The sequence below is a fragment of the Varanus komodoensis genome, unplaced genomic scaffold (genome assembly GCF_004798865.1).
Source record: "Varanus komodoensis strain SLA01 unplaced genomic scaffold, ASM479886v1 scaffold2, whole genome shotgun sequence".
Taxonomy (NCBI): Eukaryota; Metazoa; Chordata; class Lepidosauria; order Squamata; family Varanidae; genus Varanus; species Varanus komodoensis.
In genome coordinates this window covers 10,987,139-11,010,123 of record NW_025335568.1, presented here as the reverse complement: position 1 = coordinate 11,010,123, position 22,985 = coordinate 10,987,139, and the positions used below count along the sequence as shown (strand labels likewise).

Here is a 22,985-nt window from a genome sequence, read left to right as displayed (position 1 = left end):
AACCAGGAATGGGTGAACCAAGCCTGCCAACCAACCAACTCTATTGACAAATGTCTCTCGGCTCCTCAGTGGCCAACCAAGAAGCAAGAAGAACATGCCATCTACATGGTCAGCTTCAGGAACTGGGGAACCCTTGGCATGGCAGGTCTATTCCACCATTTGGTCCTTGAGGGAAGCAGGCGTCACCTATTAGTAATAGCAGTAAGAAGCAGAACTGGCGGGTGGTCTGAAGCTGCATTTGGGAGCAGCCATTTTAATATCCCACAATGCTGCAGGGTGAGGCTATACTGAGTGCATTGTGGAAATTTGTGGAGTTTGGGGTGAGGGAGTGCATGCGAAAAGCAGTATGGAATTGCAGAATATTCAACTGTTTCAAACTGAAGCAAATGGGAAGAAAAAGACGTGTTGCAAGCATTCCCCAACTGGCATCTTTGCAATTAGCATGACCATGATGCAGAGAACATTCTCAAAAGTTGCAGGAATTTGCTCAGCAATGCAATCCAGGGAAAACGCAATCCCTTCCTCCCACTCCCATGGGTGCGCTAGCTCCGCAAACATCACACAGATTACCCAGCACACATGATGGTCAAATTCACTGTCCCGATGCAGAAACAGCTCACCTGAAGAGGCCTCAAACATGTTTATGACGTCTGCAATTCAGTTACCACCATGTACCTTCTCCTTATTTCACCTCCTCCTCCTCTGAGCAGGAGAGCAGTGAGCTCACTGCAGCGTGCAACGCTTTCAAAAGGACTTACCAATACATTATATGATTTGTCACTGTGCAAATAAGGGGGAACAGAAAAAAAAATCTCGATACATTTATTTATTTGTAGGGCAGATTAAAGCTAAAGGAATGTGTATTTGAGGTAAACATGCCTCAGTCAACCAGAGGAAGGGCTTCCAGCACAAGACCCTTTTGAGATGAGTGGGAGGTTAGAAAGAGAAGTTCTGTGCTCTTCTACACTTTCCATTCTGCTCAAAAGGGGCTTGGATGGGGGACCCCTCCCACGTGCTCCCCCGGCTCTTTCAAGTCCAATTCCAAAGCAAAGGTGCTGACAACCGGGGGACTTCACAGCTGCTCAGATTGAAACACACTCGCAACACCAGCAGATGCACCAATCACAACAGGCTTGCTGGCTTCTCATCAGAAGGTCAAGGATCCAAGGCTTTCTTTGCCAAATTTCTTATCACCAGCAAAAACTACCATAAATTATAAGGAAAATTTTGTCAGGTGGCGGCATCCCATCTTCTTTTAAAAAAAGATTCCATAGGCAAGTTTGCTTCTTAAGTGGAGGATGGCAGGAAAAGTTCATCAAAAGATGTTATGAGTCTGTAATAGGATTTCTCATCATCTGTCAATCCGGCGTTTCCTGGCCGGACAACTATAGCCACATGGACATCGGCTTCTTCCGCGGCATCGGCCTCTGAGGGAAAGAGAACGAGCGGAATGAACTGAACTGGATGAACCAATCTCCCCGCACCCATCTAATACTCCAGAAGGATGCTGTAGACCAAAGGTGGAGTACCTGAGGCTTGGGGGCCAAATCGTGCCCACCGAGATTCCCTAGCTGGCCTCAACCCTTCTCCAGGCCTCGCCCACTGCCATCCACCCAGTGCTCTTTGGCAGTTTCCCAGCTATTGCACAAGTTTCCCCCGCATTCTAAATGGCTGAAATGCCTTGCCAAAACTAAGCACTTCAAGCTATGCTATTCTGGTACTGGTAGCCCTGGGCCGGTTGCATTCAGTGCCATCTACCAATGAGTGCAGTGCCTGGGAGCGTCTTTAAAACAGAATTCAGTTCTTCAGTGGAAAGAGGTTCCGCCCCCCCCTCCTCTAAACCGATCTTCCACATTTTCTTAGGATCTGCATCCACATACACAGAAAGAACACAAATGTGAAGGACTGGGCAAAAAGGATAGAAAAATAAGGGGGAAAGGCGATCTATCCCAAATCTGTGTGTAAAATCTGACTAAAACTATTCAGACTGCCCCATTTTTGTCTGGATATTTTTCCTGGTCTTCCCATCCATTAAGTACACAATTCCTAGGTTTTGCTGTTTTGAGATTTCAGATTACATGGGAAACAATCACCTGGTGTTGATATTCTACTCAGCCCTCTCAAATACCCTGTTCCTGCGCTTGCCAACTTCAGGCTGGGGCATCCTTTAGGGAACTGAGCCAGCTCAGAGTTGGCCTTCCCCTCCACCTTCTGCCTTTGACTTTCTCTAACATGAAGGAGACCATCTGAACCCTTGTCCCTGACACGCCAGTTTACTACCACAGTCTCTCTCTCTCAGCCTAACCAACCTCAATGTGCTGTTGTGAGGACAAAACAGAGTTCTGTAAGACGACCTGGGCTCCTCACAAGAGGAAAAAAGATGGGATGTAATGCAATGCAATGATCGGGATAACTGGAGACACCAAGGGTTGAACATGGGGCTTTGTGCAAGAACAACATGTGCACCGGCAGTGAGCTACAGGCCTTCCCCAGAGGGGAAGCTGGGATCATCTCGATACAGGGTATTTACATAAGAATACAGGGTATTCTTAAATACAGGGTATTTACATAAGAAACTCCCAACTCCCCGCTTTTATTTATTTATGGATTTATATCCTGCCTTTTTCCTACAAAAGGCTCAAGGCAGCTTACATCATTCTCCTCCTCCATCTTATCCCCACAACAACCCTGTGAGGTAGGTTGAGCTGAGAGTCTGTGACTGGCCCCAAGTCACCCAGTTGGCTCCATGGCTGAGCGGGGACTAGAACCCGGATCGCCTGAGTCCCAGTCCCGTGCTCTTAACCACCACACCACACTGGCTTTGGTCTCCACTTGGGACTTAATGGTCTCTATCTGATACTTGGCATCAGAGAACCCAAACAGGTCTGTTCCGTTTCTCCTTCTGGGTAAGCTGCACATCCGCCGCAGACGGACAGAAGCCAAGCAAACGGTGCAGATGGACTGTCGCTGGCAACAGTGAGTGCAGCGCACGCCATAAGCTCCCTTCTCACCTCGAGCAACATCCGTCAGAAACAACATGTTGTTTGTGGAACACCCGATGCTCGCAGCAATCCGCTGGTAACTCTCACTGTCAACTTTGGCGCCTATCTTGGTGTCAAAGTGGCCATCAAAGAGCTGAAAATGGAAGGAAGATTTTTAAAGGAAAACAAAAAGCAAAAGAGGAGAGGTTTATTTGCAGGAAGGAGCCCATTCAAGGAAGCTGAGAAATGATAACCTGAAGGGACCAAGTATTGATGATGCAGCTGCTGGATGAAGGATGCTTTCAATTGTTCTCATGAAGCACTATCTCCACACATTAATTTTGCATGGACGGTCTGGGGATGTGGATTGAACAGGCCCTCTGGTGGTCAGTGGCAGAGCCTGAGGGCCCTGCATAACTTTTGGCCCCTTCATGGGACTCCAGGTCTGAGAAGACCTTCAGCAAGATGTTCTCTGGTGGACCTCAGTGCTCCAGACAGCACCTGGTAACCCCAGGAGTTACCATTTTAATTTCCCACAATCCTGTGGAGCAAAACCAAGTCAGAGCTTTGGGGAACATTAGAACAGGTACTGGTGCTGGAAAGAAATAGAGGGCCAGAGATGGCACCAAAAGACTGGAGGCTTTAAAAATAAAAAGGAAGGGTTGTTTGTAAAAACCAACGCAGTCTAGAAAGCAAGCAGTTGGGAAATGAGAACCTGGAAGGTGTGCAGAGCCCATTATGTGTGACGCATGGAGACCATGAAGAATAATGGGTTTTCCTTGTTCGTAGGTACAGCAATGGGGGACACATTTGAACACCCAGCTAGCTGGAATTATGCATAAAAACCAAGGTCTGGGAATAGTCTGAAGATCGAAGCTAAGCAAGTGTGAACCAAATCAGTCTTCTGGATGGGATACCATCCAGGAAATGTCAGCGGTCTTCAGCATTACAGAATATAATTGCTAAAAATAATGGAGCAGTAGCAATTTAATAATACGCATGTTTGCAGCTTGCAGACTCTTGGTCCCTTTGATAGCTCCTTCAAGGCCTGGTCTACCCATACAGAAGAATGTATTGCCAGAATGCAGCATTACATAATGCAAAGCAGTTCCCCTGCTGTACAAGCCCTACTTTTCTAATTCTGTTATGGACTTTTTGTACCATGCTTATTTTTAGGCAGGCTGCCTTCTGCATTTCAACAAAAAAGCCAGGGCATACATTAATCAATGCTCCCCAATAAACAAATTCAAGTATTATTATTATTATTATTATTGGCATATAAATGTCACTCCTTCCCCATGCGAATTAGCAAATTAAAATAATTATTAGTATTCTTCCAGCCATTTAGCAACCCCCCTCCTCCACATGCCAACACAAAGACTAGCATGGAAGGGGGGAATGTCCTAGCCTGCTCTTCATTGGGTAGTATTCTGCTTATAGGGAGGTTTTTAAAAAGACTAATAATAAGGGAGTGTGTAAAAAAATACAACTCTCCCCTCTGCAGTGTGAAGTGAGAAGGTGAGGTCTGCCACCTTATTCTGTTGCATGGGTAAATCAGGCCTACGTTCTTTCACTACACACCCTCTGACTTCTTGCTTATTTCAAGGCATGATCCTATTATGCTGTCTAGAAGGCCAAAGGATAATCTTGAGTCCAAGCTCCACCCTCAGGTGAGCACTGGTACTCTGAAGCCTTCCCTCCATCTCTGCACCTGGAATGGTCCTTTCCATTGCTTGAATGCCAATCTCAGAGCCAGAAGTTTTTTTGTTTTTTTTGGGGGGGGGGTCTCCTGCAGCTGCTCTCCTCGTGAGCCAGTGCAGAATACACAGCTCCTCCCCCGTTGGACCCCATAATCTGAGTTTAGAGGGTTACAGGGTCTACAATCTTAAGCCCATTTACCTGGGAGTAATCCCTACTGAGCCCAATGGAGCTTACTTCTGAGGAAGTATGCAGAGGATTGCACTGTTCCTTTATTTTAATTAGCTTTATTTCTGCACTGCTCAATAGCTGAAGCTCTCTGGATGGTTCACAACAAGGGACATGCTCCAGAACAGCACCTGCAGAAGATCTGCTGCAGCTTGGCTTTGACCACAATGCTGCTGTCATGACATGCCTGAGAGGCAGACGGCACCGCCATTTTGGGAAGAGGAAGCTGGTGGGACAGTACCTCTGAGATATCTCCTTCCGTAGAGTTCCCAAACAAGAGCTTCTGTGCCTCCACGCTCCCAGAAGAATAAATATAAACTTTCATCCCCGCTTCTCTCCACTTTCTCACTGCCGGAACCACATCCTCGAAGAACCTGTAAGAAGATAAAAAAAGTGTGGCAATGGCAATCCACAGAAATGTCGCAGGCCTTTCCTCGTTGATGTTCCAGGTGAATGAATACTTGGTTCCAACCCAGAAATGTGCATCATGAAGACTGTAACCGAAGGCAGCTTTGGGCAGTGGCAAAAATATGTATTGCCAATTATGGAGACATGAATGTATCAACAGCTGAAGAGTCAAATTATCAAATTATTGGACACAGCAGTAACAGGAAACGAGTTCTGCATTGCGCATCATTAAAAGTCATCATTTAGAGTCAGATGATTCTATTTCTGGATGAGTGGTGTGTGTGTGTTAATATCTTTAAAAATCAGAGGCAGATCAGTGTTGCTGAAAATACTGTTGCAGGAACAAAGGAATATTTTGGATGGTCGTCTGCTGCTTTTCTTGATAGAAAGGTTGGGTAGAAATCATATTAATAAATAAGAGTATCACATTTTAATTAGTGCTGCTCCTGTTAGGTTTTGAAGCTCTTTGTTTTGTGCCTTTCGTCATGTTAGGCAGTGTTATTTCTAGCACCGCCACAAACCCTATTTCTGCATTTTAAGTTAAAGGAGAGTAAACCAGCAGGGAGGGGATGACCATACACAAACTGAAACCATGTTTTGTCTTATTTAAAGTCATATTTTATTTTCTATTTCACTTCTTTTGCCTCTCATGGCACTAAAGGCAGAACTATACTTGAGGTTTGTGAACACGAGCTTCCAACCCTCCGTTTGCTGAGAAATAGGAAGAACACATTTTCAGGGGAGAAGCAGTGTTTCAATACATTTATTGTGAGTATTTATAACCCACTTACTAAGTAAGGTTTTCAAATCAGTGCACAATATATTCAAAATATATTTAAGAAGAGTCCCTGAGGGGCTGAGGCATATCCACATTTCAGTCATTCTGCTTCTGAATCTCTGGGCCATGGCTGAATGCAGAGGAAATGGCTGCAGGGATTTCTATGCATGAGTGGTACTTCCTAACCCATCGTTTTGGCTCCTGGGGGCAGGCACAAGAGGCACTGTGGGAGCAAGGCACTGACAAGCCCCCTAAGTCCTCCGGTGTTCCACCAGCCATTCTGCTTCTGACTCTTTGGGCCAAAGCAATCTTGGAGAATGCCCCCTCCAGAACCCTCCAGTGCCCGCCATGTTTCCGCCACAACTTGGACATTCCAAATGCTTTGCCTCCCGTTTTCTAGCAGCCGGGTCCTGAGACTGGAAAGAAGACCTGCTAGAAACAGGATGACTCAGAGACAGTAGCAAGTGGGGGGAATTTTTAAATAAGTTGCTTAAAACGTTCAATTCCCCCTTGAAAGCACTTCCCCCTGCATCTGTTCTTCAAGAAACAAGTTAGGAAGCCATGTTTACTGACACAATGTGTAGTTCTTCTTTATACATGAAAAGTCTCTACACTTTTTATATTTCTGTTGGAAATGGTGAGGGCGGGAGTATAATTGGTCATGTTTGAGAGTGTCATGTGACTAGTCTGTCTGGCAAGCCGGCCGCCCTTGCAGTTTAGTATAAGAGCTGTCACACTGTGGTGAGGACGGCTGAGAAACTAATCAATTGCCCCAAAGAGGAACAGTGTTCTTCATGTGCTTTTTGTGGGCAGAAGGTGTGCTGGAACACAAATTCATCTCAGCTTCTGTACTCAGTACAGGGATAAAGTTCTCTCTTGTAGAGTCCTCTATGAGTGGATTAAAATGTTCAAAAATGGCCATACTAGTGTGACAGACATAGAACTTTAAGGGGAAGATTTTCATGTGATGTTGATGTGAAAGCAGCAGTGCATCCGTGGCTATGCGCTCAACCAAACACATTTTTGGCTGATGGCATTAAAAAGTTGGTATGACAATGGGAAAAATGCATCTCAAAGGAAGACGACTATGTAGAAAAGTGATGTAATTTGTTTTTTGAAATTCTTAATAAAGAATTTAAAAAGTGTGGAAACTTTTTAAGAGTTTAAGAAGTGTGGAAACTTTCTGAAGAACCCTCGTGTATGTACGTGGGTGGTGGAGTAAACCTCCAGCGTTGTGGTTGCCGGACTCATCACGAGACAACTGCCGTGCACTCCACACGAGGCTGCTCTTGCGCCTGGTTTAGCTCGGCAGCCAGCACAGAAGTACCAGCTGGGTGCTCAGTGAAGAGCTGAACCATGCACGTGTTGTTCCTGCGTTGAAAGGCCTGCACTGGCTGCTGGTTCTGCAGCGGAGCTACAATGCCTAAATAACTCTGGACCAGGATGCTGAGCAGATCACCTTCCCTGATGTATACCCAATTGACTGCTAAGGACTTCAGAAGAGACTGTGCTGGCCATTCTGCAGCTAACAGAACACTGCCAAAGAACAATATTCTTCTCAAAAGTGGGTCTTCTCTGTAGTAGTGCCCACGCCTGGAAGATCCTTTGGAGGGAGAAAAGGTGGTGTGTTTAAACAACCCTTGAAAATGTACCCGTTTGTCTAATTTTTCCCTGGCTTATAATTGATCATCATGATGCAGTTCAAATTTACAGACTCGTTTTACTGTTATCTTCAAACTGTTGTAGGCTGAAATTTGCTTGTGTTATATATGTACTTTAACTGTGATTTTAATTTTTTTTTTGCACGTAGGAGAGCAATCCTATGGTGCTTTGTCATTGTCTGGGCGGCCATAGGATAGGCTGGATTTCCAGCTCTGACTTTGGAAAAAACACTCCAAGGCTGGGGCTGGGATCCAACGGAGGACGGCCATCTTTGAAGCTGGAGCATGTGCAATGGCACCTCAGCCTCTCCTCCTTGTGTGAAAGGGAAAAGATTCTGATAGCTGAAATCACAGTCTGAATGTTTGGGAGGGTGAGGGGAATGAGGAGACAGTGCTCACATCTGCGCTCCTCCCACCTTCCATGGGATTCCCATAATCCTCTGAATTTGAGAGCATTTTTATTGTTTATTGAATTTCTATTCTGCCCCCTTCACCAAAATGGCTCTTAGGGAAGGGTATTAAGCAGGGCAGATGTACTATGAAGCAAACTAACCCATATGATCTGTATTAGCTAGCTACTCACTCTCCCTTCATCCGGCCATTTTCAAACGCGGCTCTCCATATGTGACCCTGGAGCTGTTTTAAGGCCGTAGTCTTTCTGTCTGAGGACATCTGCCAGCGGACGTTGTCGACGACGGCCTGGATGATCCGCTCAATCTCGGCTTCCCCATCCCTGGTTTCCAGTGGGATGGGCACAACCCCGTCCATGTGTGAATCTTCCTCAGCCTTTGAAAGGTTGAACAGGAGAGGAAACGAGGAGAGAGCATCAACGGCAATGAAGACTCTAAAGAATGCTTGGAGTGGTGACATTTTATTTGGCAAAATCAAAAGACTGAAGATGGGGCAGAATACAGAGATCTGCGTAAATATATCACTGCGACTTAGCAAAATATCTGGTGTTCATTGCTGGAAATATGGAGAATGCTTAGAAAGAAAACTTTTTAAAACATCTAAATTAGCACTCCAAAGCATGGTGTACGTGGGAGAGGAACTGGCGTGGCAGAGAACAAGCGTTCCATGTAGAAGGTCCCCAGGTAGGGCAGGAAAAGCTCATGCAGAAGCACTGCAGGCCAGCCAGCTTCAACATTATTTTGCTAAACAGACCTGTGGTCCAACTCGTTAGTCTATCTTATCTGGAAGCTTCCAATGTTCCTGTCTATGCTACCTTGAGTTCCATGATGGAATAAACTGGGGATAACTTAATTTTTTAAATGATGTTCTGTTATGCATCAAGGCCACAATCCTATGCAGGGGTAGATGGAAGAAAGACTGCAAGTCCCAGCATGCCCCAGGCAGCTATAAGCTATGGTTATTGGGTGGCACTGGGTGGACTGCAGGTGAAAGTCATCTTTTTATAATCCCTGTGCAGATGGAGATTTCTTGAAGCAGGCAGGGTGTGTATGGGAAGGCCTACTCCTTATATCCTGGCACGTGCTGGTCTTGCTCTGAATTAAGGCTAAGCACATTTACTCTAGAGTAAAAAAAAGAACTAATGACCCTCAGTTAAATACCATACACTTCAGGTAGCATGGACTTTGACTTTAGCTTCCCTTAATCCAAAGCCTTGGATATGTTCTTGTTCTGAGATGGATCTAATAGTGCAAGAAGAGCTTGGCTGGATCAGGCCCATCTGACCAGCACCCTGTTGGCAGTCGGATGTCTCTACGAAGCCCACAAACCGAGCATGGACCCAATAATCCTCTCTTGTGGTTGCCGCTGTGAATTGGGAATCAGAAACATACTGCTCCCTAATTCACATGGAAGTTCTAGTTTGTGGGTCCTCACACTACGGCCCGGGGGCCGGATCCGGCCCGCCATGCCCATTTGGACCCGCTGCCCACACACCCGCTGCTGCCCCCCTCATGCACCCGCCTCACGGTGCGTGCCCGCACGTGCCACTCCCGCCCCCACAACGGCCACCGTGCCCTTCCGGCACCCCCTTCCTGGCCCGCACCCAGAACCAGCAGCTTTCAACTGGCCCCCTGGTGAAAACGTCTGAGGACCCCTCGTCTAGTTCAACACAATGGCCCCACTAGACCAATCCTCCGTGAATTGCAACCAGCCCATGAACTACAATTGGCGTCTGAGCCCTTCTTCTGAGTGCTACCTCCAAGGGAGACTTAGAGGGCAGCAACGAGAGGAAGGGCCTTCCCGGTGGCTGCCCCCCTGGCTTTGCAACGATCTCCCTCCCACAATCTGCCTGGGGCCAACCTCACCATCCTTTCAGTGCCAAGTTAAGACAGCCCTCTGTGCTGGGACATTTAAAGATATCTAGGGTTAGCCAATGGCTAGCTGGAGTACCCATTTCTTGTGTTTTTAATAGGTCTGTTCTGTATTAAATACTGTTTTTGGCTGCTAAGTTGTTTTACAGATTTTAAATTGTTCTTAAATGCTGTACTTCACAATTAATGTTGTTAAATGTAAAAGGTGCGTTTATTGCATCACACTCCTGTTTAGCAACTGCTGTAAACATCTATGGCAGTATAGAAACTAATTAAATTAATGCATCTAATCCTCTTTTTCATCAAGATGTATATATCATACATTTTCTGCACTCCACATTCTGATATTCTATATAATACCCATAGTCTGGTCTTGCCAAAATAGCCACTTAACTACTGTAATCAGGTAAATAAAAATTACCTCCAAATGACCAGATGGGGATGATTTTATAATGTGGGACAAAAAATTGTTTTTATTATTTCACTTTCTAGACACTGATATATTTTAACCAATGCAAGTATTTGTGAATAGTTAGGGTAACAGGAAATAGTAAGCACTAGTAACTTTGCTTGGACTTGTTGTAAAGCCGGAGTAGCTCTAAGTTTAAGAGTTATGTGGAGGACAGATAGATACAAGACAGATTATAAGAAGAGACACCAGATGTTCCACCTGTTTTCTCAAGAGGCCGACATCTTGCTGACACTCCTCCTCTTCCCAGTGCGCTCGTAGATAATCTTGGATATTGTCTTTGACGTATGGAAACAAGATGTCCTGGTGAAAAATAAAAGACATTACAAGGTAATACTGAAATCTTATGGGCAATTACCTAGAATGAGCCCCGATGGAGACAGCAGGACTTATTTCCCAGAAGATCCGCACAGTTCTACACTGAAAAAGGCAACTTTCATATACGCCAAAGGGGGGCAACTTGTGGCTTTCCAGCTTTTGTTGGACTGCAACTCCTACCAACCCAAGCCAGCATAGATGGTTGATGGGGAATGCAATCCAACAACATCTGGAGAGCAATAAGGCCTGATATATATAATCAACATAGAATGGACACTTTTGCGGTATCTTTTCCATCAAAAACTTTCTGTTTGTGGAAAGGCACTGACCTGGTTCATACAACATGACAAACCAGAGTACTGGCTGAATATGCCTGCAGAAAATTAATGACCTGGTTCATATGTAACAAGAAGCTACTGTGGATGAATTTCCCCCCACAAGACATTGGCCGTTTGCAGCGGGGGTACACCACAGCATTCCATTCTGTGCTAACCCAACAAGGGTGGGTTGTTGGGATGGTTGACAAACCACCTGCAACCTTAAAACAGCCCCTGGCTTTTGGGTGGCTTGTCAGGTACCCCAACAACCCATCCCCGTTGGGTTTGTACATAGTAAGAAATTACAGTGGGCCCATGTTCTGCCGATATTCAAAATGGTGGTTGCCACCATGATGAGATGCCCCATGGAGCAATCCATTCACAGGGCCTTATGTGAGAAATGGACCAATCTATTAAGATGGCCAGAAACATACCTTATACTTAGTTCAGTACTGCCTACTATAGATTTTTCGGACAGGAAGGTTTCCTGACCCCAGCTCCATATACCAAGAACCAGACCTGGAACCTGCCACATGCGAAACATTTGCTCTTCCACGGAGCTGGCCTACCCTACTTTTAACATGCTCATTTCTCTACGCAGGAAGCCTGTTTTTTTTTTTTTTTTTTTTTTGGTAGGATGGAGGAGCTGTCTCAAACTACCAAACACTATGCTGTGTGTTATTATTGATTTAATAATATTTATTTATACCATGCCCTCCTCCAGGGAGCCCTGGCCAGCACGGGTGGAAAATCAATTAAAGCCCACATGATGCATGAACTAAGATTTCTTTCAGCAGGCAGCAGCAGATAACTTGGGAAGACTGGGAGTTCTAGGACCTTTTTCGGTCAAAACATGCATTGGACTGCACGTTCCTTAAGATTTTGTCACCATTAGGCAGGTGGTGGGAACCTGTAACTCTCCATATGCTGTTGGGTTTTAATTTCCATCAGGTCCAATGGTCATGGCAGTTGCAATCCAACAATGTCAAGTTCCCACTTGCTGCACTTAGGAAAGAACGGGGCTTTCTTGGGAAAGGGATCTTGCACAGAGATTTGGCAAGGAACAGAGGTAGCATCACAGCAGGTGTACTGCTTTCCCTGTTCCACCAAAGGTGGAAAGGAAGCAAGAAAAAACTGCCCATTATCTCAGACAGCATTCTCCAGAAGTGACGCTTGCCTGCATATCTGAAGGGTACCAGATTGGTGGAAGGAGGACCGGAGGCTTTGGGTCACACATGGGTGGTGTAAGATACAGGGCAGTTATCAACATAAACTATCCTATAAACATTTAACGGATATCAAATTCAGCATGCAAGAATAGCCCAACACATTTGTTTGCTGCATCCTGTGGTTTATCCCTGCTCACCCATTCATTGTGATGCCTGGCATTATCAGAGAGGGCTGTGTTTGTAGGTGCAAACTTTTCAGTGTGTGTACCTTTCAGTTAGGTGCAGAACTGAGTGCAGAGCTAGTCAAGAGTGGATGGACCGTCAGTATTATTGAGTACTGAAGTATTATTTGAATATTATTTATTTATTTAAAACATTCCTATGCCGCCCCCATCGCAACAAAGCCTCGGGGCGGCTCACAACATAAATGAAAATACAATCAATAATTTAAAAACTGGTACCATCTCGGCTATATATTTAAATCTATAAATACAATAATAATAAAATTGCATTGAGGGCAAAAGAAGAAGGGGATGGCAGAGGATGAGGTGGCTGGATGGAGTCACTGAAGCAGCTGGTGTGGGCTTGAGTGGACTCCGGGGGATGGTGGAGGACAGGAAGGCCTGGAGCAATGTTGTCCATGGGGTCGCGATGGGTCGGACACGACTTTGTGACAACAATCCACCACCTCAAGATCTCTTTCTTGGTTATTTACTGCCAGCTCAGATCCCATCAGATCTCATTTCCAACTTACAGTTGGGATTTTTTTGCCCCAGATTGCATTACTTTGCTCTGGCTTACACTGAACCGCAGTTGCCATTTTGATGCCCTTTCTCTCAGCTTGGAGAGATCCCTTTGGAGCTCTTTACAATCTCCTGATTTTAACCACCCTAAATGGTTTGCTGTCATCGGCAAACTTGGTCACACCACTGCTCACTCCTGATTCCAGGTCATTTATGAATCAGTACAACACCATGTGTTCTAATCCAGATCCCTGGGGAGGTATTTTCATTTCTCCAGCAAGAGAAAATACAGTTTATTCTTACTCTTTGTTTCCTATTCTTTACTCAGTTATTAACCCGTAAGAGGACCTTCCCTCTTATTCCATCACTGCTAGGTTCACTGAGCCCTCTTTGCCAGGGGACTCTGGACCACCCCTGTTCACAAGTTCACTGATACTCTTGGTTAAACAGGGCTGAGCCTTACTGATTCTTTTTCAAGGACTAAGCAACACTGCCAATTGTCAAGCATTATGGGCATTGTAGCGCAACACATCTGGACTTCACTTGTGTGCCTAGTAGAACCCTGGAGCAATGCTGAGTATTACACCACTTCGAACACAGGCGGAGGCTGCCATTTCTGCATGCTCAACTACGCAAGAGTTCCCTGTCGGCAAGAACTAGCATGTCATGGAAAGAATTATTAATCTGGGCTGCTCCTTACCATTCTTGTTTTCTACTTGCAGAAAATGTGTGTGTTTTACACTGGGGAGCATTGAAATACATACTTTGCACCTGCAGCCTAGAAAGGGGATTCATTCCCACTGTGTCAAAATTCCTGTGCCTCATCCTTGGTGCATGTGCAGAGAGTCTGTCACTTTCACTATCACACTATGAGGCTATCACCATTTTCCAACTTTCCCCACAGCAAATCTGGAATCTTTCTGTCAAAGAGTCACTCTTTGTTCTTCTGATTCATGAATGAGATTTTCCCCTCTTACGCTACTTAAAAGAGCTATGGAGGATACCTAATCTCCTTGGATTTTTTGGTTAAAGAAGTGGAGTTTCAGTCTTAAAAGTCCTAAAAGTCTTCTATGGATGTTTTTTTACAGTAATTGCATGCTAAAATACTGTTTGGGGGGAAATCCCAGCAAAAGCTTCTGGCATTTTAAGGACAGAATTACTGTGGCACGTGCTTTAGTGCACTAGAATCTACTTAAGATATAAGAAGCATTTGTCCCCAGTTGGCTAATTTATACACATGGCTACAGAAGAGAAAAAATCTTCCTAGTTTAAAGCTAGGTGGCCCTTTTACTTCACAAACTCTAAGAGATACAGAAGCGTTTCAGGTGGTACTTCTGGTATTTCATGGCCAGCTATTTATGATTTTTCTCTAAGCATGTGTGTATGTACCCCCTTTTAAGATAGCAATGGTGAGGTAGAAGCTAGTCCAAGAACACAATGTCATTTATGTAGCATTGTCTTATGTCAGAGGTGGGAAACTTGTGTGCCTTCATTCCCCTGCCCCCAAATCCCATAATTCCTCCACATTTGCTATGCCAGGCAGGGCTGATGGGAGCTGTATGACAAAAAAAATTCAGAAAGTTACCAGCTGCTCATACTTGATCTATGTGCATAGCACTTTATAAGGCAAGAGGACAGTTCCCTGCCCCAAGGGGCTTACATATAAACCAACAGAAGGAAGACAACAGAGGAAAGAAGAGAATATGGATGCAAGGACATGCAGGGGGAGTTTATGAGAATATTTCAGTTATAAACGGGCATGAAGACCTAAATACACACATTTAAGTATTTAAGATTCATGTGCAACAAAAATAATCTAATGACAACCCAGGAATGTCAAGATCCTTAAGAAGTTGCAAAACTTCAACAAACAATCCTGTCAAGGTTTCATCTCCCCTGTTCTTTCAAAGGTCTTTAAAGAAAACACCAATTTCTCTCCACAGAAGGCAAGGTGACAGATACCAAAATGATGCTAAGAAAAGTGCTGCTATTAATATTTTGCTGTAATAGTTATGTTTTTGTTCTATTTTAATGTATCATTTTAACTAATTTTAAATGGTTGTATAAACTGCCTTAAGTGTCATGTTTCGGTAGAAAAGTGTTCAGTAGAAATAAGACGTAATATTAGAAATAATAAAAGGAGATAAATATGATACAAACAAACAAACAAACAAACATCTATATAAGTATCCATTTCATTGTGGCAATATTGGCTTAAAATCTAAGCATATCTACAGCAACACATCACTGGAAAATATTTAACGACTCAAGGAAAGTAGCTGATAAAGTATGTTTACTGCTATCAAGCACCTACAGGGAATAAACAACAAACCAGTGCCCACTAGTAAAAACTGCTTACATTTAATTCCACACACTCTCAAGATTAGTTTGCTATGTAATGAAATCTTTTCCAGAAGATTTTTCCCCCAGAAATAGCACTGGATAAGCCCACAAACATTTTACAGTAAATACAGTGATATACGACAGTACAATTACTGGTAATTTGAGTGAGATGACCTTTAAGATCAAGCTAAATAAGAACTCTTGTCTAAAACAAAAGTCTTCATGTGTGTGATCCCAGCAACAAAAGAGGTTAGTCTGCCGCAACAAAAACAATGAAGTGTTATGCCATAAGCTTTTGAGAGCACTTTGAGAGATGCAAGTGGCCAACAACCTCAAAAGCTTATGTCATCATACTAGAGCTTGGGGTTATCCCATGAAGCTGATTGGTGGAAGATTCAGGACAGATCAAAGGAAGAACTTCTCACAGAGCAAACCTTCAACTATGGAACTCACTTCCACAAGATGTAGTGCTGTCCAGCAATTTGAAGGCATTTGAACAGGAACTGGACACATTTCATTTCTTGTACTGCATTTCTATATTACTGAACAGCCAAAGCTCTCTGGGCTTGTCATTTATACAGTACCGTAAAATACAACAATATGATACTTTCAGGCAGCAAAACCTTTCAATACAACATTTAAGCCACTATTTTAAAAAAACAGAAACCATAACCACAGCGATAGCGGGTCTTCCCCTCAAAGCAGCGCCTCTGAAACTGCAGCTCCAGCCTCGCTAAAGTCTCCAAGGGTGGGGAGAAGCTGGAATGGCTCGCCAGGACGAACAAATGCATGGAGGAGAAGGCTGACAAGGGCTGCTGGACTGGACGACTCTCCCTTACCGCCCGTAACGTGGGCAACATGCAACCATTGCCAGGAAGCTTGGGCAGCGGGCGGCGGGGCGCCTGTTTGCACTCACGCCTGCATGTGGTTTCTGTGGGCTCGCGCAAGCTTACACACCATAAGAGAGGCGTTAAGGTGCTGCAAGACTCTTCCTCGAGGTTTCTTTCCCTTCCTCAGCAACACACCCTGTTTCAGGCACGCATCCAACTACCGGGCCTTCTGCTTCACACGTCGCATCATTTCCCACCGACGCCGCACCCGCCCCGCCCCGCGATCTCTCTCACCGTGACAAACGCGATCGGGGTGGTCGTGCCCTCGATGTCCAGCAGGAACACGCTGACTTCTGCGGGGACCGTGAAACCCACCATGTCCACCCCTGCGCGACCCGAGCCTGGGAATGCTGCTGCGCGTACACGCACGTGCGCACACGGCCCGGGCGGCTGCCGACGACCCCGCGGAGCGGCTCAGGAGGCTGCGGGCTTGCGAAGCGCCGAGCCGCCGGGGAGGGAGGAGGGAGGGAGGGAGGAAGAAAAAGGGAGCCAGCGAGAGCGGAACCTGTGGCCAGGCGGAGCCGAGCAACCCACGTGGCTGGAAGCGGAGTCGCGGACGCCGTATCCGGATCGCCAGGGCCTGATTGGCGGCCCGAAAGGGCGAGGAAGGCGGGTAGTCATAATGGGAGGGAGGAGGAGGAGGCAGGGAGACGGGGCGGACCACCGGAAGATGGGTCTGATTGGCCTGGGGCCAGCGCTCCGCGCTATCGGTCGGGGCTGCCCTGTTAGTAGAGTGTTCCCATGCACGTCCCCTTGGAAGCAATCCCCGAGGAAGCCGATGGACGTGGGAGTGCGCACTCCGGGCATTTTAGCGTGTAGCCCCGGACGGCGCAGTGCAAATGCGGTGCGCGCTGGGATCGACGGGGAGGGGTGCATTTTGCCGTGCATGCGTCCGCCGAGGATGCAAGGAGCTGCGCCGATTCAAGCGAGGCTGCACCTCTCTGGCCTCGGCGCTGCACGGGAGGAGGCAGCGCTGCGGATATTTTGCAGGGATAACAGAGCCGAGGGAAAAGGGAAACCTGTCGGGAGCGCTCTGTTGGCGCTCTCAGCTGTACCCGGGCGGGCGGGCGTGTGACCGTTCTCATTTCGCCCCCAAGCAAAAGTCGCTCGAGCCGCTTCTCCGTTAGGGACGTTTGGAAAGCCTTGAGCAACACGCGTAGACACGCCTAGACGCCTGTGCTGTATAATAAAACAGCGGCCATTTTCCTCCATCAATGTCTTTATCTGTGTGGCTCAAGTGATGGGCGAATGTCTGCAGCAGTAAGAGCAAATACTTTTCTCCGAAGATTTACTGGTGGGACAAACTGTTCCATCGCCTTCTGGTTAACTCGCGATCTTTAAAAACCGTGGCTGGAATTCGAAATTACAGCAGGAATCTGTTCGCATGTGCCCGACCACTGTCAAGAGTAGGGTTTATTTGCATGTTCTTATTTTTAAGTGTACTGTAAACCTGACACTTTGGGGACTTGGGGGAAAAAATTTCCAGGGGTTTTAAAGAATTTTAAAGTCCCGAGGGTCTGCGGTGCACTTAAGTAATTTTCGACTCAAGACTTAATGGTCGCATGCCCCCCTCCCCCCTTTCTTACTTAGTTCTGGGTTCTTTTACTTTAGCGGGTGGCAAAGCTTACCCTGCTGCCCTGCTTGGTTTGGGAGGCCATCCTGTTCATCAGTGGAGTGGAGCGGAGCCCTAAACTTCTGCCCCCAAGTCTTTCCTTAATTGACCGTAGCAAAGGTACTATCTGATTAGTAATATCTAACATCAACATTCACATATATCCCCGTTATGGGCAGAAGGCATCTTGCATCCCTGGGCACACACACACATGTTTTGGTGGTACCTGATTGAACATTTCCGTACAGCATTTCATTTGATTTATATGAATGGTGGGCAGGATGTAAAAACACTCCAGCACCATCTAATCCTCTACAACTTCTGGCCTTTTATCTCCCCCCCCCATTTATTTATTTATTTTATTACAAACATTTATATCTTGTCCTTCCGGCAAGCGCTCAGGACAGCTTGTCTGTTAAATCTGGTTCTCAACTTTAAACCCCATGTATTATACGCAGAGTTACATTTTCCAAAGCATAACTGCCTGTTCACTCCCCTCTCTTTTTCTATTTTGCTCCTGCTGTTTTTCTCCTGGTCTTAAACAAGTGTTTGGAAGAATGGTGTTGTTTGTAACAACAGAGAATGATCTTTTCTTCTAAAGGCTTCTGTAGTGAAGCCTGCTTTGCATTCCTTTGTAGCTGCAGGTGGTGTATCTGTCTGTCCTGCCTCTCCAGGTAGAACAGGAGTGTGGGATACACCTTTGTATTATTATTATTATTATTATTATTATTATTATTATTATTATTATTATTATTATTCTATCCTGCTTAATAGCTGAGGCTCCCATTAAAACCAGTGTGGCATGCTTCAGAGTGCAGGACTGGGACTCAGGCAATCCGGGTTCTAGTCCCCGCTTGGCCATGGAGCCAACTGGTTGACTTTGGGCCAGTCACAGATGCTCAGCCCAGCCTACCTCACAGGGTTGCTGTTGTGGGGATAAAATTGAGACCAGAAGGAGAATGATGCAAGCTGCCTTGTGTTCTTGTAAGGAAAAAGGTGGGAACTAATAAATCAAATATATTCATATATTTGATATATTATACAGTACCGCTGAGGACTGGAGTTCTGCTGAAGCAGCTGTAGCCCCACTGAAGGCAAGAGCATGGGATGGGATAAACAGATAATAGGCTTTGCAAACCTATTCTCAATTTTTCCCCCTGGCTGGAGAGAAAATCTCTCCTAAATTCTCCTGGTCCAGGGGAACACAAGATACACCAGCATACTATGTGACACCATCATATGTGTGGCCCACCACAGTAAAACTCTGATACCAACTCAGATGCTTCAGAAGCCCAGGAGGAGGGGCAAATTGGGCAGAGTAGGTGGGCATGGGAGGGAGAGGAATAGGGCTTAGTCCAGATGCTTTGTTGATTCAGGGTTTATTATTATTACTATTATTATTATTATTATAACATTTCTATGCCGCCCCTTGCCGAAGCCTCGGGGCGGCTTACAACACAATAAAATACATTGAAATACAATAGAACATAATAAATTACCATTAAATACAAAAATACAAAAAATACACTGAGTTTCAAACATAATAATATAAAATTAAAAATAACAATATAAAATAAGTAAATAAATAATATAGGTGGAGAAAAGAGAAGGAAGAAGAAGTTGCCCTGGCCAGATCATATATTTTAACAATTAAAATGATGTTTAAATAAAAAGGTCTTTACCTGGCGCCGAAAAACCAGTAACGACGGTGCCAGGCGGACCTCTTTGGGGAGTGAATTGTATAGGTTGGGCGCCACCGCAGAGAAAGCCCTCCTCCGAGTACTTACTCTCCTAATTTCTTTCATGGAGGGTTCCCGGAGAAGGGCCTCTCCCGCAGATCTCAAGGGGCGGGCGGGTGTATATGGACGTAAGCGCTCGTTCAGGTAGCCAGGACCCAAGCCGTTTAGGGCTTTACTGGTCATAATCAACACCTTGAATTGGGCCCGGGCTTCAATGGGAAGCCAGTGAAGCTGACGGAGGACTGGAGTCATGTGAGCATAACGCCCCGTCCCCGTCAGCAACCTGGCAGCTCTATTTTGCACCAACCCAAGGTGCAGTGTGGCACCTTGATCTATCTTTGTCACGTGAGGCTCAGGTGGTTGGTGGCTTGGGATTGCCTTCTACCAGTTTTGGCTAGTGGGCCAGCTATGCCCTATCCAGGTAGGGATAGCCTGGTTTGAGTAAAAGGGAGGCTTTTTTGTTTGTGGCATCCTGGTTGTGCAATGCGCTTTGCAAAGGTGAGTACCTTCTTATTTTCCCAGCATTTTAATACTTTGCTTTTTTAATATTGCATTTTACTTTGTGCTGCTGCTGTGCATCTATGCTGATTCAATGGCTAACAATTCGATTGGAATCAAACCAATTGCAATTGCAATTGTGGCTTTATTGATTTTATCTTGTAGGTTTTTTCCCTTTACTTTGTTAATCACCCAGTCAGTCTTGGCTATTGGGCAGAATATAGATGAACTAAATATACACTGATAATATCTGGGCTAGATGTTGCTATGCACTCTGGCCTGCTGCATTGGCTGCCTGTATGCTTCTGGATGCTCAATTGAGGGTGCTGGTTTTAACCTATAAAGTCTTACATGGCTTGGGACCAAAATAACCTGATAGAGCACCATGATTAAGCTCCTTGGGTTTGATGCTTGGGGCTAGGAAAAGGAAAGGGAGTGTGTGGTGGGTAAGGCCATGAAGAACAAAGGCATTTTTTATACTTATGCTGTGTGGTAGGATGTTGCTTTCTAGAATGAGAGGTGGTAGCCACCCTAGCTTCTCCACTTTCTTTGATTTTATTCCTGCCAATTGAAACTTTAAAAAGACTTGGAAACTCCCTTTTCTGTCCTTGGGGATGAGATACAAACCTACCTCTCTAGTTTTCCATTGTATCGCTCTTCTCTTGTGACTTTACAGGGTGCATTCTTTTGCATGTGGACCTCATTCCAGCTCCTTGGAAACTGCTTGTTCTCCTTGCACACAGCCATTAATACTGATGTTTGGAATACAGTTCAGAACACATGACCTCAGCAAGTCCTTACTGTTCTTACTGTAGTTGGCAAGTTGGTTCAAGGAGAATGTCAGTTCTTCACTGAATAGTCCTGACCATTTATCCAGCAAAAAGGGCATTTGCTGACTCTTTTGGTCGCCAGTGAATTTGAAGCAGTTATCTGTCACTTGCTATACTTGTCGCTTGTGGTCTCCTCCTGACAGTTCTGTGTGGAAGAGGATGTAGTGCTTAGTGCAAAGTCATTGTAGGGTTCTCGTTATTGTTTTGCAATACCTTCCACGTATGGCTGATGAGGGAACATTGTGGGTGCGGTCTTATGATTGGTGAATGACCAGAAACCTTGTTTCTGCAGCAAGGTTGTGTTTTTTGCTTTCAGTTTACAGGACCATACCTCAGCTAACCTGGTGTTCAGTCAAGTGCAGACAACACACAGGGACCAGCTTCCAGCTATCCAGCAGTGTATAATCTGCCAGGTTTAAACTCTGAGAGTAATTCCAAAGCCAGACTGATCAGGTGAAAAAGAAGACTGATATGAACATCCTATATATGTTTAGGCCGAGAAGGTTGTAGAATTGTAGAAGTGTAAGATTTTTGTTCTGTCTAAATATGCATAAGGATTGCACTCTTAACTTCTTGCAAAGTTGGATGGAAGAAGGTAGACAGTTGTCAGTCACTAGGTGAAGTTAAGTTGATGGGAAAATATTTTTTTAGGAAGTGCATCCTTGCACAAATGGAAACCCTGGACAGCCAAGAGCATAAGACTGTGCTCTTATGACCACCTAACTAGGAGTAATTGAACTTTAACACAATGTTCAATTATTTACTACTTCTTTTTTAAATCTCCCCCTTCTTGGAAGATCAGGTTCTTAAGAGTCTCAGTCTCCCCTAAAACATACGGTGCCCTCCATACATGTTGGGGAACAACTTTAATTCCCAGCCAGCCATGGTGAAGCCTGGAATACTCAGCTCTTCCCAGCAAACTAAGAATGAATGGCCAGAGATCACTCAGGGAATTCCCAGACATAAGTGAGGATTTGAACCTGGGCTTCCGTGGTTCTACAATTACAGTGGGATTGTTCCAGCCCTCTCACTCTCATTAAGTAGGTATGGCATAAGACTAAGGTGCTTCTCTGGGAATGAATACTGTAGCTGCAATGCTAGGTGCATATGCACTCTATCCTAGACTTAACTTGGAAATGTCCCATTGCATCCAGAGCACAGGACTTAAGTGAAAGATCCCAACTTTATTGGGAAGCGGTATTTAAGTTCACACTCACCTGGGAACAACTTCAGATGTGGAAGCGCTTTGCTTTAACCATTATTGCGCTAATGGCTAGCATGCATTTCCCCAAAACATCAAGATGCAACTTGCACCACATGCGTGAAAAGTCAAGGCTGCAGGAAACCTACTTTCCCGCTTCCTATATACAGGGTTTACCTTGTGCAAGAGACCGGATACAAGGCTGAACGACGATGGGCCTGCTTTTGACAGAGCCAAAAGAGAGGCTCGAACTTGTGCGTGCTTTAACATACCCTCTTTCACGACTAATGCCGAATGCACGTGGGGGGTGGAGTTTGCAGGCATGGCCCCTCCCTCACAGACACGCTTGTTGACTGTATACACACGAACGTGCGTCTCCCTTTTGCGTTTATTCATGACAAAGAAATGCACTCTGCTTAGGAGCACTTGCAGTGATTCCTCCCTTTCTTACTCTTTATATTCGACAACAATTAATGCCAGGCGAGTTGCCTGATGCAAATGAGACCCTGTTGGGTAGTCGCTGGGTCTAGGGAAGATAGTAGAATTCGCTTCTGAAAAGTGTATTGCGTGTTATAACTTGAGAAACGAATCTGGTTGAAAACAGCGCGCTGACAGGTCAAAAGAGGAGTAAGGAAGCGGTCCGTGCCGCAGCCGCCCCTCGCACACCCCACCGCCTTTCCGCCACAAGCTGCCGTTTTGCTCCAGCAATTCCTCCACCCTGCGCCGCCGCTTCTTCAACAGCCTCCGGTGCGCCTGCGCCGCCGAGCGCTGCTGATTGGACGAGAGCGCCTCTATATAAACGCGGCGCAGGCTCTGCCCG

At 45.5% G+C, this 22,985-nt stretch overlaps 1 protein-coding gene across 1 annotated transcript; it reads right to left on the bottom strand.

Annotated features, from left to right (window-relative positions):
- Positions 1–811: 811 nt before the first annotated feature.
- Positions 812–16,797, bottom strand: ENOPH1 (enolase-phosphatase 1). The gene is made up of 6 exons (XM_044428768.1): positions 16,520–16,797; positions 10,707–10,808; positions 8,338–8,540; positions 5,149–5,281; positions 3,012–3,135; positions 812–1,427 (listed from the first exon to the last, which is right to left on the bottom strand). Exons 1-6 carry the CDS (start codon positions 16,601–16,603, stop codon positions 1,288–1,290), a joined length of 786 nt encoding a protein of 261 aa, XP_044284703.1. The 5' UTR covers positions 16,604–16,797; the 3' UTR covers positions 812–1,287.
- Positions 16,798–22,985: the final 6,188 nt, after the last annotated feature.